This window comes from Schistocerca nitens, chromosome 1 (assembly GCF_023898315.1).
Source record: "Schistocerca nitens isolate TAMUIC-IGC-003100 chromosome 1, iqSchNite1.1, whole genome shotgun sequence".
NCBI lineage: Eukaryota > Metazoa > Arthropoda > Insecta > Orthoptera > Acrididae > Schistocerca > Schistocerca nitens.
This window is the reverse complement of record NC_064614.1, coordinates 474,164,835-474,182,515: the sequence shown is the minus strand read 5'-3', so window position 1 is coordinate 474,182,515 and position 17,681 is coordinate 474,164,835. Positions and strand designations below refer to the sequence as shown.

General features: G+C 38.5%; 1 protein-coding gene across 1 annotated transcript in view; it reads right to left on the bottom strand.

The window, feature by feature from the left end:
• Nucleotides 1-17,681, bottom strand: part of LOC126251984 (transcription initiation factor IIA subunit 2) — a 39,647-nt gene that overhangs the window by 11,975 nt on the left and 9,991 nt on the right. Inside the window, exon 2 of the mRNA XM_049952762.1 lies at nucleotides 5,205-5,309. Coding sequence (XP_049808719.1) covers nucleotides 5,205-5,309 — 105 coding nt within the window. The remainder of the gene's footprint in view (nucleotides 1-5,204; nucleotides 5,310-17,681) is intronic.

Genomic DNA, 17,681 nt, shown 5'->3' with positions numbered 1-17,681 from the left:
GTGTCCCCACTGAGAGGGTCTCTGCTCTTGTAGACGAACACCTTCAACCTATCCTCCTATATAAAAGATACCAACCATTTCCTCCACTGACTCTCCAAGTTCCTTTTCCTTTACAGCTCAGTGTCATGCTTGTAACTATTGATGCCACCTCCATTTACAGTAAGATCCTCATGCCCATGGCCTTACTGCTGTTGCACACTACCGTTCCCAATGCCTGACTGATTCCAAACCAACAAGCTCCTTCCCAGTCGCCATGACCGACTATATCCTCACCCACAATTACTTATCCTTTGAAGACACTCCTTACAATCAAATCTGGGGTACAGCTAAGGGCACCTGTATCCAGGGTAAGGCTATGGGCACCCATGTGGCACCATCCTATCCAACCTACTCATCTAGAGGAATCCTTCCTAAACACCCAGAATCCTAAACTCCTCACCAGGTTCAGATTCATTGATATCTTCGTGATTTGGATGTGGGTGAGGATATCCTATCCACATTCCTACAGAACCTGAACACCTTCTGCCCAATTTGATCCACCCAGTCCTACTCAACCCAACAAACCACCCTCCTTGATGTTGACTTCCACCTCAAAGATGGCTACATCAGAACCTCTGTCCATATAATACCTACCAACCACCACCAATACCTTGACTCTGACAGATGCCACCCATTCCACACCAAGAAGTAGCTTCTATATAGCCCAGCCACCTATGGCCATCGCATCTGTAGTGACCAATGGTCCTTCCTGAAATATACCGAGGATCACACTGAGGCCTTTAAAGAGCGTAATTACGCTCCCAACCTTGTACAGAAATATATCTCTCGTGCCTTACCTTTCCAGTCACCTACCAAAGTCCCAACATCTGGCTACAGAGGTGCATTACCTTTGTGATGTGTGTGTGTGTGTGTGTGTGTGTGTGTGTGTGTGTGTCCTTGGTGGCCGAAAGCTAACTATCCAACAGTCCTTTTGTTGTGCCTTTCTGCGACTTAGCATCTCCGCTATATGGTGACTAGCAACTATCCTTTACATAATACTGTTAAATTCCATCCTGGATTTTCCAGTGTTGGTTCCAAACAAATTTCTTGTGTGTCATGAACATAGAATTAAGGATAGTGTTAGGCAACTCTGTAATATGTACACATTTTAAAGAATGTCATGCATGTTTAATAAGAAAAGTAATAGTGTACTAATAATTATAGCTTGACAATTTCATGATGATAGATTTTGGACTGTAGTTATTGTCAACAATAATGAAGCATATGTGTTGTAGCAGGTGTGATCTAAGGCATCCATACTTCTTTATCAGGGTAAGCTGACCAAGAATATTGAAAGAGGAATCTTTTCCAACATAATGGAGAAAACATGATCAGAAAATTGTTAATTTGTTGCCTTTCCTACTGTCAAATAACTACCACAGAAAATTAATGTTTTTGAACATAGAATCAGAAAAATCCAGCCAATTACTGAAGACAAAACATTAACATCTCAAAATGAACCACTATTGTAAAGGCATTATAGTGTATAAATGTGTATTTAGAAATAGATTGAGCAATTTCTCTGTTTGATGTAAGTATACTTTGAATGCACATTTTATACAATTTTTCTCTCATAACAACAACTGATAAGAATAGCCTTTTTTTGCAGTAGTAACATTCATTTAAATCACTTCTTTCCAATTCACTGAAAATTAGATACTGGTAATCATATTTTTTTCCATCATGTTCAAAATGAAATTTATGGTGAAGAGTACTCACGCTGACTACTCAAACTTGACAAAAATTCACTGAGAATTCCAGGTATGGGGAGCAGATGGCATTGTAAGAATTCCCTGATAAATTAATGTTGAGTGGGAAGGGATTGGGGGGGGGGGGGATTCCAATAATGACTTCTGATAATTTATATGGAATCAAACAACGGAAACTCCAAGTAGGAATATCAACAATGTAGGAAAAGATAGATTGCTACTTACCGTAAAGAGGACACATCAAGTTGCAGACAGGCATGATTAAAAGACACTCACATGGAGCTTTCAGTTGCAGCCTTCATCAGTAAAGAAATGCTCACACAGACACACATACACACACACACACACACACACACACACACACACAACCGCTAAATCAAGCATCCTGGCCTGAAATACTAGAGTTGGCAGTAATGTGCGCGTGAGATGTGCTTCCTTGCTTGTGTGTGTGTGTGTGAGACGAAGGCTGTGGCTGAAAACTACATGCGAGTGTCTTGTAATCATGCCTGTCTACAATATTCATATAATTAACCCAATTTGACTAGAGCTGCCTACAATTTCTTTGACACTGGACAAATTGTAGTTTGCGGTCTCCTGTGTTCTAATATTTTCTACACTTATGTCTGTATTATGTTAATGTTAAATACCACTAATACATTGGATAGATATCCACAGAGAGGTCACACCAACATTCTGCTTGTTAAGAGGGGCAGCAATCTTTTCAATTGTCTGTATCACTGGCTGTATGACTGAATGACATGGCACAATAAAACTAACCAGCCTTGTTATGTTGATGCAGAAAATCTCTGAAACCAAGGAGAAACTATAGCTTTTAAATTTACAAGGGTCATGCAGGTCTACTGCCAGGCTTATGAGGATAGTACCTTCTTGTGTAAAATATTCACACACCTCTGGGTGTGGACTAGTCAGGAAAATATCATCGGCAAAAAAATTTGCCATTCTACGGGTAATAGTATGGAGTGTCAAGATGCAATAAGTAGGTAGTTAAGTTAGAGACTTTATAAAGAAAAAGCTTTAGGGAAGATATAATTGAAAGTAAATACTTTCGGATTAAAGGATACCAATCACTGAAAAGCAAAAGTGCTGAGTCTTCAATATGCACACAGGCAGGGTGAACAGTGCCAGTATTGTATTTTGCCAGATAGACTATGTTGTTTGTGGTAGGGGTTGTCTCAGAAGGGATAGGTAGAGGGAGATAGGTGGCAGGCAGGGAGAGGGATTGATGGTGAGGGTTTAGATAGAGGCAGCTGTTTTGTCAGATAGGAATGTGGGAGGGAGCGGTGGCAGGTACATAGGCTAGGCATGTGATGGATGGTTGTCAGAACTGGTGAAAAGTGGCAAACACTGAAGTTGCAGTGGGGATGTGAATTGGGAGGTTGTGACACGGCAGAAGAAGTGGAAACCGTTGGGTGGAGGGTGTGGGGACAGTGAGTAACTGGCAGTTGAGACCAGGCACTTAAGAGAGTGAAGGATGTGTCATAAGAACCATTCTGATCTGCATAGTTCAGAGAAGCTGGTAGTAGAAGTAAGAGGTTGGGCTGAAACAGCTGAACCATATCCATCATCATGGTTTTGATTACCTGTTGTCATATCTTTAAATGAGGTATATCCTTCCCAAGTCTTTTGTAGCTGATTCTTGGGGGGTGGTGGGAGTATTGGGAGTGTGTGAGGATATATCATGGGAAATCTGTAAATTCGTGGACTAGGTTTTTGGAGGGGGGGGGGGGGGTTGTGCCTCTCAATGAAGGGCTTCTTGAGACCTCAGCATACTGGGCAACGGAGTTCTCATCAGTCCAGATACATTGTTCTTTCGTGGCCAGGCCGACATCGGGGTGATTTTTGGTGTGGAGGGGATAGCAAAATTAAGTTATTGTTGATGTTATGTGGTTTTAATGTGGACAGAGGTGTGAACAGAGCAATCAGAGGGATGGAGGTCAACAACCAGGAAGGTGGCAAGTTGGGTTGCGGTGGGAAAGGTGAATTGGATCAGAGAGGAGTTGAGGCTGTGAAGGAATGAGGATAGGATGTCTTGCCCCTGAGACCAGATCATAAAGATATCATCAATGAACCTGAGTCAGACTATAGTTTTTGCATTTTGGGATGTCACGAAAGTCTCCTGGAGATGGCACACAAACGAGTTGGCACTGGATGGTTCCATGAAGGTGCTCATAGCTGTGCTGTTGATTTGTTTGTATACTTTCCCTTCAACAATTGCCTAGCCACCCATGGATGACATCTGCATTGATGAGAACTCCTTTGCTCAGTATGCTGAAGGTCTCACAGAGAGACATTATCCCCAAAAAATAATCCACTAACAGATATCCTGCGCCTTATCCACACACATCCCAAATCCTCCACCAACCCCAAGAATTGGCTATAAAGATATGCCCTCCTTGTCACCCAATATCATCCCAGACTGGAACAACTGAAACATTTTCTTCATCAGTACTTTGATTATCTCTCATCATGCCCTGAAATATGGAATATCCTACTCAAGATAGCTGTGATGTATGCATGACGTAGGCCTGCTTTTTTGTGTGTGTGTGTGTGTGTGTGTGTGTGTGTGTGTGTGTTTCAATTTCTGAAGAAGGCTGTAGCCTACAAGCTCAATATGTAAGCAGTCTTTTCATTGTACCCGTCCGCAACTCAATGTCATATTTACGGTGAGTAAATTACTTTTCATAATATTCTTGATATTCCAACTTGGACTTTCCATTGTTTAATCTCGACATGTGCTTTCTGCAACAGCTTCAGCTGGCATACATTTTTTATCATCCGAGCAAGCAGCAGAACGTTTACCGGGGATCAACCCCATCAAATACATTATGAGGAATATACAAAACACTTTTTAATGCTCTAAGATAGGTCCTAGCAAGAAAAATTAAAATAAGGGCTCAACAAGACTAATGTTCATTCCCATTTACAACACGACCTTCAAGAAATTGTTCCTCAATGAGTACTGTGTTGGCAGACTGCTGCATTTCCCCAATAGTGTGCACAATGTTGGCTGAAACAACAGATAGCTAGTAACATCCAGAGGTATCTATCTACCTGCTTGCAGTTGTAATCACAAAGCCAAGAAATTTTTCTGAATTTTTTTTCCCACTGTTAATTTCACGTGTCAAAACAAGTACAATGTGGTATATGGAATTTACATAGTAAGTAAGTGCAAAAAGATTATTGCTGGTTTCAACATGATAAAAACAACAATATAAACAGATAGTTTAAAAGTGGTGCCTGGATAGCCCTGCACCAACTATATAAGTGCAAAAGTATTTGGCAGAATGAAAGGCACATGTGTAAATAGTAGTATTAAGTATAAGACCCTATGTGCAAATGAGAACTCAGAATAATAAGTAATATGTGACACCTATTCCAATCAATTAACACAGGCAACTTCCTCAATTCTTCAGGGCAAAGAAAGATACAACATACCTTGAAAGTTAGCCTTGATTTCACTCTTGTTGCTAACGCATTGTTGATTGATTTGTCAAACTGAAGCATCACCTTAACGGCAAGCTGTGGAGATATTTGTCCATACTGAAAGAGGAAACACACAGCACTATATTTCTATACTGGGCATACTGTACTGTTTTGTAAAACCAGTCATGTTACAGAAGATACAAACAATAACACTCTTCCATGTCAAGATAATCTTTTCTTTGGACGCTTGAATTTAAATCTGAACAAATTAATAACCTGCATATAATACACAAACAAGAAACAAATTATGTAAGACCGAATAAAAAGAGAACAGCAGAAAATTAAAACAATAACACGATGTGTGAGTAAAATAATCAAAGCAATATTTTTTTAAGTCTACCATGACTTGTTCCATATCACTGAAGGCTTTCCTTGAGAGGATCTACAGAGCAGGTTGAATGAATGAATGAATGAATAAGCTCAAATGATTTATATCTTTACAAGCCTTACTATTTAGTGTGAGGTTCCGACAATATCTGTAATACTTTTTTTTCTTCTTGTCTACAATAAAGCTTTTGTTTGAACTTCCTCCTGTTCTGTTCCTCTTCAGTAATACATGTGTTTCAATTCTATTTGGTCTTTTTTGCTGTACTTCTCTTAGGCATAGTTAGGCAAGTCACTTGACCCAATTTGACACATCCTGGAACTATTTTATTGCTGAGGTTTAGTTTTCAATGCCAGTTTACCATTACTGGTATACGATTAGAAAAATATTTCATGAATATTTTCTTTCTATCTTTATTTCCTAATCTGTAGAATACACCTGATGATGATATTTGGTTTGTGGGGCGCTCAACTGCGTAGTTATCAGTGACCGTACAAAATCTCAATATGTGCGCAGTTCAGTCTCGCCACTTTCCAGAATGATGAAATGGTGAGGACAACACAAACACCCAGTCCCCTGGGCAGAGAAAGTCTCCAACCTGGCCAAGAGTTGAACCTGGGACCCCATGATCCAGAGACAGCAATGCCAGCCACTACACCACGGGCTACTTGGTTTAGATCGTATGAAAATGTAATTTTAGAGCACTATCTAAAACAAGATGGTTTTCAAAATCACATTACTAAAATAAAAAATAAAATAAACAAAACATATTTTGCATGTACCAATAAAGTACTAATAACTTTTGGATACCACACTAATTTATCTTCAAAAATACAAGTGCATAATGGTCAGTTGTTTAAGGAAAAGTAAGTATACTTCATTTATTGTCAAATTTAGTTCTTAGGGCATGGTGTGTCTTCAAATTCACCAAATCCACTACATAAAAGATGACATTTTAGAGTCTTTCAATCTCTTGGATAAATTTCTGTGGAGACCACGCTGATAGGTTTAAGTGCTTTTAAATTTTACAGATATGCATCTGGGCGGACATCGAAAAGAAACTTTAATATGTTCTTGTTCAGTAAAATGAAAGTTCAGAATTTCAATCTTCATTCTATCATTCATTTTGTCACTATGCGATGGACAAGCAACAGAAGTCTCGTAGACAGATTTTTGTTTTAAAGTTTCTTAGTATTGCCTCACAAGGCAGACAAAAGGCACAACCAGAATGACAGTACTATCGTGCTACACCCAAGAAAGACAGACAAATAAAAAAACATACTGCCCAGTATTATTAAAAGTGAATCAGTACCATGCTGAACATCTAGCATCAAGTAAACACTGAATGGTGCATTTCATATCATGGTTTGAAATCTTTTATTCTATGACTTATCTAAATAAATCACTGCAAGTTTGAATTTCAGTGCTTTATTTATTTTGTAAAAACCTACATGTACATGTACTGTGCAATTTACACTAAAATGGTGTGCACGGGGTTCATCGAATCACTTTCAGACTATTTCTCTATGGTTCCCCCCTTGAACAGGTAGTGAGAAAAACAAAAACTTAAGTCTTCCCATGTGAGCTCTGATTTCTCTTATTTTACTGGGATGGTTTTTTCTCCACATGATAGTAGAACCCAGCAAAATACTGTGACATTTTTAGGGGAAGTTGGTTATTGAAATTTAAACGTTCTCTCCATAGTAAGAAATTTCTGTTTTAATTACTGCTGCGACAACTAGTGTATCATATCCATAATGTTCTTGCCCCCTTTTCTGCCACAATAAAAAGCGAGCTGCACTTCTTTGAAATTTTTCAATGTCCTCTATAAATCCTATCTGGTAAGGATCCCCCGTACAGCAGTATTCCAGAAGAGGATGGACAAGTGTAATGTAGTGGGGTTCTTACATCTTCTACATGTTCTGCCAATAAAACACAGTCTTTGGTTTGCTGTCGCCACAATATTATCTCTGTGATGCTTCCAATTAAAATTTTTGTAATTGTAATCCCTAGGTATTTAGTTGAATTGACAGTTGTTAAATTTGTTTGATCTACTGTGTAACTGAAATTTGACGGATTCCTATCACTACACACATTTTTTATTGTTTATAATCGTCACTTTTTACAGCACGAAGATATCTCATCTGAATCATTTTGCAATTGGTTTTGGTCTTCTGTTAGCTTTAAGAGATGGTAAACGACAATCTAAGATTGTCTGCTACATCATTTACACAGATTAGGAACACCAGAAGGCCTGTAACGCTTCTAGCGGTATGCCGGTTATCACTTCTCTTTTACTCAGTGCCTTTCCATCAGTTACTTCAGACTGTGATCTTTCTGACTGGAAATCATGAATCTAGTAGCACAACTGTGATGATCCTCCATAGACATGCAATTTGATTGGGAGCCACCTGTGAGGAATCTTATCAACAACTTTCCGTAAATATAGAAATATTTAATCAATTTGAGAGCCCCTGTCAATAGTGCTCAATACTTGGTGTGAATCTAATGTAGTGTGTACTCTTTACATTTTGTCAATCACATGCCATCATGTGTTTAATCTTGTGCTTAATTCCTTAAAGTATGGTTCAGATATATTCTTCATTGGAGTGGGGAACCTACTCTCCAGTAGTATATTTATGCATATCATCACTGTAATAAATAAGTGTATTACTATATATTTTGGGTAAGTAAGCCCACTCACATTATTTCAATATTTTGCACTCCATTTACAGATGTAACCTTTCACACGCCTATGCTATCAACACTATTGCTATTTTGCCCTTTCCACCAGCTATAAATTCAATCACATTCATAACAACATACCTCATCCAACCACCTTTCTCATTGCACACAAACTACTTTGAGCTGAAATATGGCTGTACATAATCACGTTATCATGTTACTTCCCACTGATGCCAAAAATTATGTTTACTTTTATTGACAAATGGTTTTCTTTACTTAGTTCTTGGAATGCACATTTCATCCAATTACACATACAATTTAGCAATATTATTCTAGCACAGAAAAAACTAAGACCTTGAGACAATCTTAGATAATGGTTGGCCAACCTTGTTATTCTATCTTTTGCTTTAAAAGTCGGTTTCCTTGATGTCTGTTGCTTTATGTCATCAGAAGCCAACCAGCAACTTTTCTCATACAATTTCCTTGTCATACTCTTAATTGCAGAAGTTTATGATCTGAAGAAAGTTTAATTGAATATATATAAAAACACAGCAAGAAATGCTACTGATCAATACTCTAAAAAGTGGAGAAACAAGAAATAAACTTGAAAAAATTACTTACACGACTGATGTAATCTACAATACTCTGAATACATTGCTTACAAACTTACACCACAACATATTGAAATAATTTTTTGGATTACTTCATGCCTTCTATTTTTTGATGCTGACTGGCATTCAGTTGAACAGTAAGTTGGACGTATGTGGGAAATTCCCAAAACTACCATCAAATTGCCTGATAAAATTGGCCTAACAGCACAGGACTGAACCAAGCTGATACTGTTAACCCAATTTGACAGGTAGTTCTGCAGCCACGCCAACTGGCTTGCAGAATTTATACCTGCATAATTTGTTGAGTTGCACTTCATAGAATTCAAGATGATGCAAACTACGGAAGTGGACATCTTTTCTAACGTAGAAATTTCACTGTTTTCTTCCCTTTCTTAGTGCAGAAAATTGCTTTCTCTTTTTTTATGAGAATAAAGTGGTGGCGGTCTTTACTGCCCACTATATTTGCTCTGTTCTGTCATTTGCATATTTCTGAAGATACGCACTGAAGAACTTTTCTTTCACTATTAATCTACTTTAGTCTCAAATTTCCCTTATCACCCTTTAAAGGCATTTGACACCACTTACAACCTCCTGCAACTTTTCACAATGATTTTCTACCTCCTCTTCAAAATGAGACCACATTGATTCAGAATATTATTGAGCAGTATAGTGATATACTGATCAATCTTCTATTATTAGCTTGTCTTTTTTTTAAATGTATAACCTGACCTGATCCACACGCCTGAAGGTTCTTCTTGTTGATGGAATCTACAGAACAGGGTGAACAAATGACTATTCCCATGGAATTAATTCTGTTAATCTTTACAAGTTGAGCTATTCAATCTGAGGTTCCTCCAATGTCCACAATACTGTTTTTAATTTCTTTGTTTATAATGGAGAGTCTTCATCTGAACTTCCTCCTGTTTCATCCTCATTGGTAACAAGTGTCCAGATCTTAATTCTTTTTGGTTTTTCTTCCTTTTTTTCCCTGTAATTATGCTATCCATGTGGTGTCACCGCTAGACACCACACTTGCTAGGTGGTAGCTTAAATCGGCCGCGGTCCATTAGTACACGTCGGACCCGCATGTCGCCACTGTCAGGATCGCAGACCGAGCGCCACCACACGGCAGGTCCCGAGAGACGTACTGGCACTCGCCCAGTTGTACGACGACGTTGCTAGCGACTACACTGACGAAGCCTTTCTCTCATTTGCCGAGAGACAGATAGAATAGCCTTCAGCTAAGTTAATGGCTACGACCTAGCAAGGCGCCATTAACCATTTGTAACGTTGCATGTACCTCAAGATAGAGTCTCACTTGTATCATCCAGAATGCTGTATACCAAAGGACAATATAAAAGTTAAGTGTTCTAGTAGCTACGTTCTTTTCTTTATCACATTCATTACAAATCCTGTTCCAGACTTAACGCCAGACGGCGTGAGTTGACGCGTGCCCTTTCGGCTACTTCACTGTGGACTGGCTGCCTTAACAGTCCACTACAATCCACACATGTCTCTGGATCATAAACTTTTGTAATTTATTGTCTCTAAATAAAAGGTAATACAGGCAAGTAATTTTCTAAGGTATATTTAATCGTGTCTTTAATACAACTGGCTGAGAGAGAACACCTGGCCAGCATCTCTTGTCCTAGGGTCTGAGTGACATGCCCTTTTTTAACCCAACAAACTTTAACCCAACAGTTTTACTATGATGGCATTTTTTTTATTGTACGTATGGTACATTGTAAACATAAGGGTGGCTTTTTGTGGCTGTGAATATAGTGGAAATGATTTCAGCTACATAGGTAAAGTGGAAATAATTATGTACATCCTACTTCATAAATGGCTTTTAAATTTCAGATAACTACATGTCACTTTTGGTGGATATTGGGGACTTTATTGAAACTACAAAGGTCAAGTGAATTAATCATTACTAGCAGTTGTGGCTCTTTTTTGGTGAAGTTGCTGCTCTGTCATTAGTTGGGATAATGGAGTTATGTTTAGCTCCACAGGTTCAGTGAAATTATTGACAGTAGTAATTTTGGTGTTTCTTCTTGTGGATATCACTATTTTTCATTGGTGAGCATCCCACAATACTCATTTTAGGTGTATAAGTCAAGTGAATTTTTCAATACCATCAGCTGATGGTTTTTTATTCTTTATTTTTCTCTTGAAATTGTTATTTGATCATTCTTTAGTATCACGAAGTTGAGTTTACTTATATAGGATAATTAAAGATGACAACATCGATTTCCTGATATATTAGGAGGGTTTATATAATATGGATTAATCCATTTTTGACTTTGGCCTATGTAGAAAGTACGGGATCTGTCATTACTCATGTACTTGATTGCAAGCGGCATTTTGATGGTAGAGCTAGGTATCCTGTACGGGGCGGACAGGGACCAGGTAGAACTCTCAGTGTGATCCCAATCCCCCCAAACCAACAAGTTCTAGGTGCTGTCCTTCCCTTAAACTCAGCCTGAGAGACTCAAGTCACCTGTTTTGGGGAAACCTGTTTTGTCCTGTGTCAAGAGGATGCAAACACAAAAGGGGAGTGGTCTATTAGGTCATCGGGGTAGGTGTCCATCAGCCACAGACAGTTTTAATGTATGGTGAATGATGGTGTCCCTTAGGGAACTGGCAGCAAGGGACGGGAAAGGACACCAGGTACACTCAAGGTGTATGCCTAAGGGCCTCATTCAACATGTGAAGATGCTATTCCAGCATCCACTGAAAGACCAGCTGCACAGAGTGGTGCATGTTGGAACAAATTATACCTGCTGTCTGGGCTCCAAGGTCATACTTGGATCGTTCCAGAAACTGGGAGAGAAGACTAGCCCTTTGCATGGAGTTTCAACAAAACCCACTATTTGCAGCATAGTCCCCAGAACTGATTGTGGCCCCTTGGTTCTGAGTCATGAGGAGGGACTGAACCATAGATTTTGAAGATTCTATAACAAGCTGTGCTGCAACTTCTGAACTTGTGCCATAGAGTTGAGAACTGTGCCCCCCCCCCCTAATTGGGTCGGGTGTACTCTACCAGCAAAGGTTGCTACCCAGGTAGTTGGCACTGTGTGGGATGCACACCAGCCTTTTTTAGATTAGGCGACTCTCCATCAAATTCAGGTAACAATAGCTGTAGGAAACCCAGAAGTATCAGTGGAAGATTGAAAGAAATGCCTCCTACAGGTGAGAGTATTAAAATCCAGAGGTTAACTGCTGAAGTATTCGCAACAAAGTGACAGTGTTCAAAGCACTCCTGAAAAGCAGTGAAGCTGACATAATACTAGGTACAAAATGCTGATTGAAACTTGAAGTTAATAGAAGTGAGATTTTTGGGGAAAATTTAAGTATATGGTGAAAGGATATGCTAATGATAAATGGAAGCAGTGTATTCGTAGCAGTAGACAACAAATTCAAATCCATCAAGACAGAAATTGAAGCTGCATGTGAGATTACTTGGGAAAGACTCAGTATCAGGGATGGGCATAAAATGGTAATTGGATCCTTCTATTGCATAACAAAATCATTTCCTGATGTAACCAAAAACTTTGGAGAAAACCTAAGTTCACTTGAACATTAGTTCCCAAAACATACAGTCATCATGAGTGGAAATTTTAATCAGCCAACAATCAACTGGGAAAATTAAGGTTTTCTTAGTGGTGGCTGTGAAAAGACATCATGTGAAGCATTACTAAATGCCTGAAACATCTTGTTCAGCAACCCTGATGGAGGGGGGAGGGAGGGGGTGGAAGGTCTAATTGCAACAAATGGATCTGAACACTTTGAGGATGTCCTCATCAAAACTGGTATCAGTCACCATGACACAGTCTTGGCGACAATGAGTATCACAGTACAAAGGATAACCAAATCTGGCAGAAAGATATATATGTTCAGTAAACTAGATAAAAAATATGTAGCGTCATATTTCAAAGAGGAATTTGGAACCTTTTAGCACAGGGAGGAGCAAGTAGAGGAACTATGACTCAAGTTTAAAAGAATAGTTGATCACACAATAGATAGAAATGTACCCAGCAGGACAATTCATAATGGACCACCATGGTATACATTCACTGTAAAGAAACTTATAAATAAATAGAGACTACTGCATTATAGGTGTAAAACAAAGCAAAGGACTATAATAGAGAGATGCTGAATAGAACATGTTTGGCTGTCAAGAGAGCAATGCGTGAAGCCTTCAATGATTACCATAGCAAAAATATTGTTGAATGATCTTTCATAACACCCAAATAAATTGGTCGTATGTAAAGGCACCAAAGTTAGTGCCCAGACCCTATTTAATGAGACAAAAACTGAAGTTGAGGGCAGCAAAGCAAAGCAAAAGCTTAAATGCTTAACTCCTTTTTCAAATGTCTCTTTTTATAAAAAGTCCTGTAGTTGGAAGAACTCACAAGAAAGGTACCTTCCAATGTCCCTAAACACTGATTTGTTGTAGCATCTAAAAAACATATTCTGAGCTCAAACATAATCAAGTATCTTGAACAGAATAACCTCCCCCATGCTAACTAGCATGGATTCAAAGACCCAACTCACATTTTTCTCATATTATATACTGAAAACTTTGGATCACGGCAGTAAGGCAGATGCAATATTTTTTGATTTCTGAAAAGCATTTGACTCAGTGCCACACCTACACTTATTGTCAAAAAGTATGATAAAGCGACACTTGTGACTGGACTGAGGACTTTTTGGTAGGGAGGGCACAGTATGTTATTTTGGACGGACTGTCATCATCAGATGTAGAAGTAACTTCTGATGTTTCTGATGTGCCCAAGGGAAGTGTGTTGGGACCCTTCCTGTTCATGATGTACATTAATGACATTGTGGACAATACTAATTGTAACCTCAGACTTTTTGGAGATGACGCACTTACTTATAATGAAGTACTGTCCGAAAGAAGCTGCATAAATATTCAATCATATCTTGATAAGATTTCAAAGTGGTGCAAGGTTTGGCAAATTGCTTTAAATGTTCAGTAATATAAAATTGTGCACAGTTCACACACACACACACACACACACACACACACACACAGTATTCCATGACTATAACACCAATGAGACACAGTTTGAATCAGCCAATACATACAAATATCTGGGTGAAACACTTTGTAGGGATATGAAGTGGAATAATCACATGGGCTCAGTTGTGGGTAAAGCAGGTAGTTTATAGGCAGAATACTGGGAAAGTGCAATTATTCTACAAAGGAGACCACTTACAAATCATTCATGCAAGCCATTCTAGAAGACTGCTCTAGTGTGGAACCCTTACCACATAGGACAAATGGGGGATATTGAAATGCATTGTTGCAAATCTCAGTCCCACCAGATGCATACATTAGAAAATTTGAGAGTTGTTCCATTGAGGTAGTGTAGAAATTGGCTAGAGGGAAACCAAGAAGCGTTGCCTCAATGTCTGAAACACAATAACAGCACAAGCCGACCTCAAGGCACCTTGTGACAGAGTTCCACTCAGGGCTATGTGACCGGCTGCATGCTGAGACGCAGCCAGCAACAGGAACTAATTCCTGACATGACCAAATATGGTAATGAAAGAACAATATGTACGTGACCAGCAACTTAGAGAGTTCTGGAAGAAAGCATACAGGCCATATAAACAGGAGCACATCCACACACAAGTAAGAGTAGGGCAATGCGGTCTCCAGTCGACACCGTCTCTGTGTCACATGTTGCTGGACTTAAGATTACTTGACCAGCCTTGGCACCAACCGCTGCTACGGAGATACATTTTCAGAGCAGCAGATTGGCCGCTGATGATAAGTTACATTGAGAGATATGTCAGAGGAGTCTTCAAATGTTATGTAGCAAGTGGAGGCACTCAGAATTTCTCCTACCCTAATTCCTTAATTATCCTCACCCAGTTCTGTACTCTGAACCACTTATAGCTTGTATCTACCAACTGCCAGAGTTCTATAGGCAGCCCACACAATCTTCCACTCATCGATTATTTGTCTGAGGTAAGACACATGTTGCAGTAGTGATGTGTCCTTCACGTTCTGTCTCAGGACACAACAGTATGCAAAGATGGGCAGCATGAATGTTCAAAGGCTTGTTTCATCTGTAGGAGAGTGTCAAAGAGATGGTGAAAAAAGCAAACAAGTAGACTCTTGAAGATAAACATGAACTATCCTGAGAAAAGTCTACTAACAATGTTTCAAGAACCAGATTTAAATGATGACTTTAGGAATATGCTACAGTCCCCTATGTATTGCTCACACAGGGATTGTAAGAACAGGATCAGAATAATTACAACACACACAGAGGCATTCAAACAATCATTCTTCCCGCACTCCATATCTGAACAATAAGAAACCGTAATAACTGGTATAATAGGCTGTAGCCTCTGCCTTGCACTTCATGGCCGTTTGCAAAATACAGATTACAGATGCATACGTGATGGAAGTAGGCATAATTTGTTTGGTTTGTTCTTGTCCAATCCCTGTGGAAGTTTCATTAGTTACTTATTAGTTATTTGATCATTTTACATATACTTTCTATTACAAAACTGTTGTTGTTCTTGTTTGTTGTGCCTGCTTGATTGAGATAATGGCTGCCATACTGGATGTAGGTGTGGTGTTTACCAATATCTACCACTTTGGCGTGAACATCTGTGTTGGATATTGGAAACTATCCCAGTTGGTGCATTCAGCTTTCAGTAAAGTAAGTACCTGTGAGTGATGACAGTCTTAAAATGAACAGATCCTTAGGCAGTGATACACAGAAATCACAAACTGATATTACAAACTAATGTGATTACTGTTTTCTGAGTTAAGAATATTTTTCAGGATACCCATGAAGCTACACAGACTGATAAAGATACTTGCCAAATTATTTGCATACATTCAACAAGTTCCATAATGAGACCAGCCTTATTTGAAAACTTTTTTTTTTTTTACCTCTTGCCTAGATTTTCAAAATTGTATTAGATATCTCAGGTCATTATTCACATCAAACGCTAGAGGAAAATTCCTCTCACTATATAACTTGTTTCCCCACCACAGCTATGACTTCCTAAGGCTTGCATTGAAATATGGCACGCCATAGCTCAGATAGTTTCAACATCATACAAGATTGGGTTTGGTTTATTTCTCTTTTGATATCTGCGTAACTGTACATGCATTAGATCTCTTCCCACTTCTTCACTGAGTCTTCTTTTGATTTAATATTATCCACTGCACACTGGACCTGTTCCAAGCCCTCAAGGTTGCGTATCATGTACATCTCCCTTTTAATTACTGTGTCACTCTATCGAACTTTGTAAACACTTTTCACTTTAACTCATTTATCTTCATATTTATATTCTTATGTCAACTGTGACAAATTGTAGTCTGTAAGCACTTCACTCTCTTCACTAGTTTCAAGATACATTACGGTATACAATTATGAATTATGCAGCTGCTCCTAACCACATACCCATTTCTTATTCTTTCAGTAATATACAACAGTTTGCACTTCATTCATTTCATTAAGCACTTTTCTTGTCTACACATTTTTTTCCATACAGAAGTCTTAATGTTCTCCACATTTCCCCTTCATTTTACTTTAGTGCTGACACTGATTCTTACGTTCTTCATAGAGTGAGGCAATTGTCAAGTTACGAACTCAGTCCTCAATACTCACTTGGGTTTAGGACTTTTTCTGATGCTTTTTGGTTCTTTCATCTCTGACAGTGGTTTTCATACATATAAAAAATGCAAAGTTGCTCTGGTATCATGGAGCATGTCCTCTAAAGCATCAAGTTGTTCAACCTGATCTTCAGGAAGAGGACTGATTTGTCCCCCCCCCCCCCCTTTTAACTGTCTGAGGTACAAGCATGATCAACAATAGCAAGACTACATGTAGCAAAACAATGTTTCAACGTGTTAACATTATATAACACTGCCGCATAAACCTTAGGAGCATTCTATAATGACTAACAAACAACCATTTTCAGTTGCTTAAAGTTAACTGAAAATTTCAAGATATATTATTTATATTTCCGAAACTTCACACAAAACAATTTGTTTCCTTTGTAAATACTGAAAGTGTCTTTATCACGTTACTTCCGATTTGAAAGTAAATGAATAGTTCATTACATAATTTGGATTTTGTATGCATGAAATCAAATGCTTACCACCATTCATTTATAACACAGTGGACATGGAAACATATTCTGTTCAGCTGAATGGAAAATTTATTTATTTGTTTACGAGCGCCTCCCAAAAAGTTTAGTGGCTGAAGAACAACCAATTGTTATCAAATGAATAATCTATCAAACAACAATTGATATTAATTTCCATAATAAACAAAAATCGGTTATTAATCACTTCAGCTCTCGGATACCAATGAATGAAAAACAAAAAATAAATCAATATATTTTGTAGGTGATAATATAAAATTTAAGACTCAGTTACAGTTAGAGATACTGCAAATTAACATGTGGGTTATAATTTAATTGAGCATATAACACTATACTGCTCCATGGAATTAATTCATTTAATCATATGTTGTTGTTGTCTTCAGTCCTGAGACTGGTTTGATGCAGCTCTCCATGCTACTCTATCCTGTGCAAGCTTTTTCATCTCCAAATACTTACTGCAACCTACATCCTTCTGAATCTGCTTAGTGTATTCATCTCTTGGTCTCCCTCTACGATTTTTACCCTCCACACTGCCCTTCAATGCTAAATTTCTGATCCCTTGATGCCTCAGAACATGTCCTACCAACCGGTCCCTTCTTTTTGTCAAGTTGTGCCACAAACTCCTCTTCTCCCCAATTCTATTCA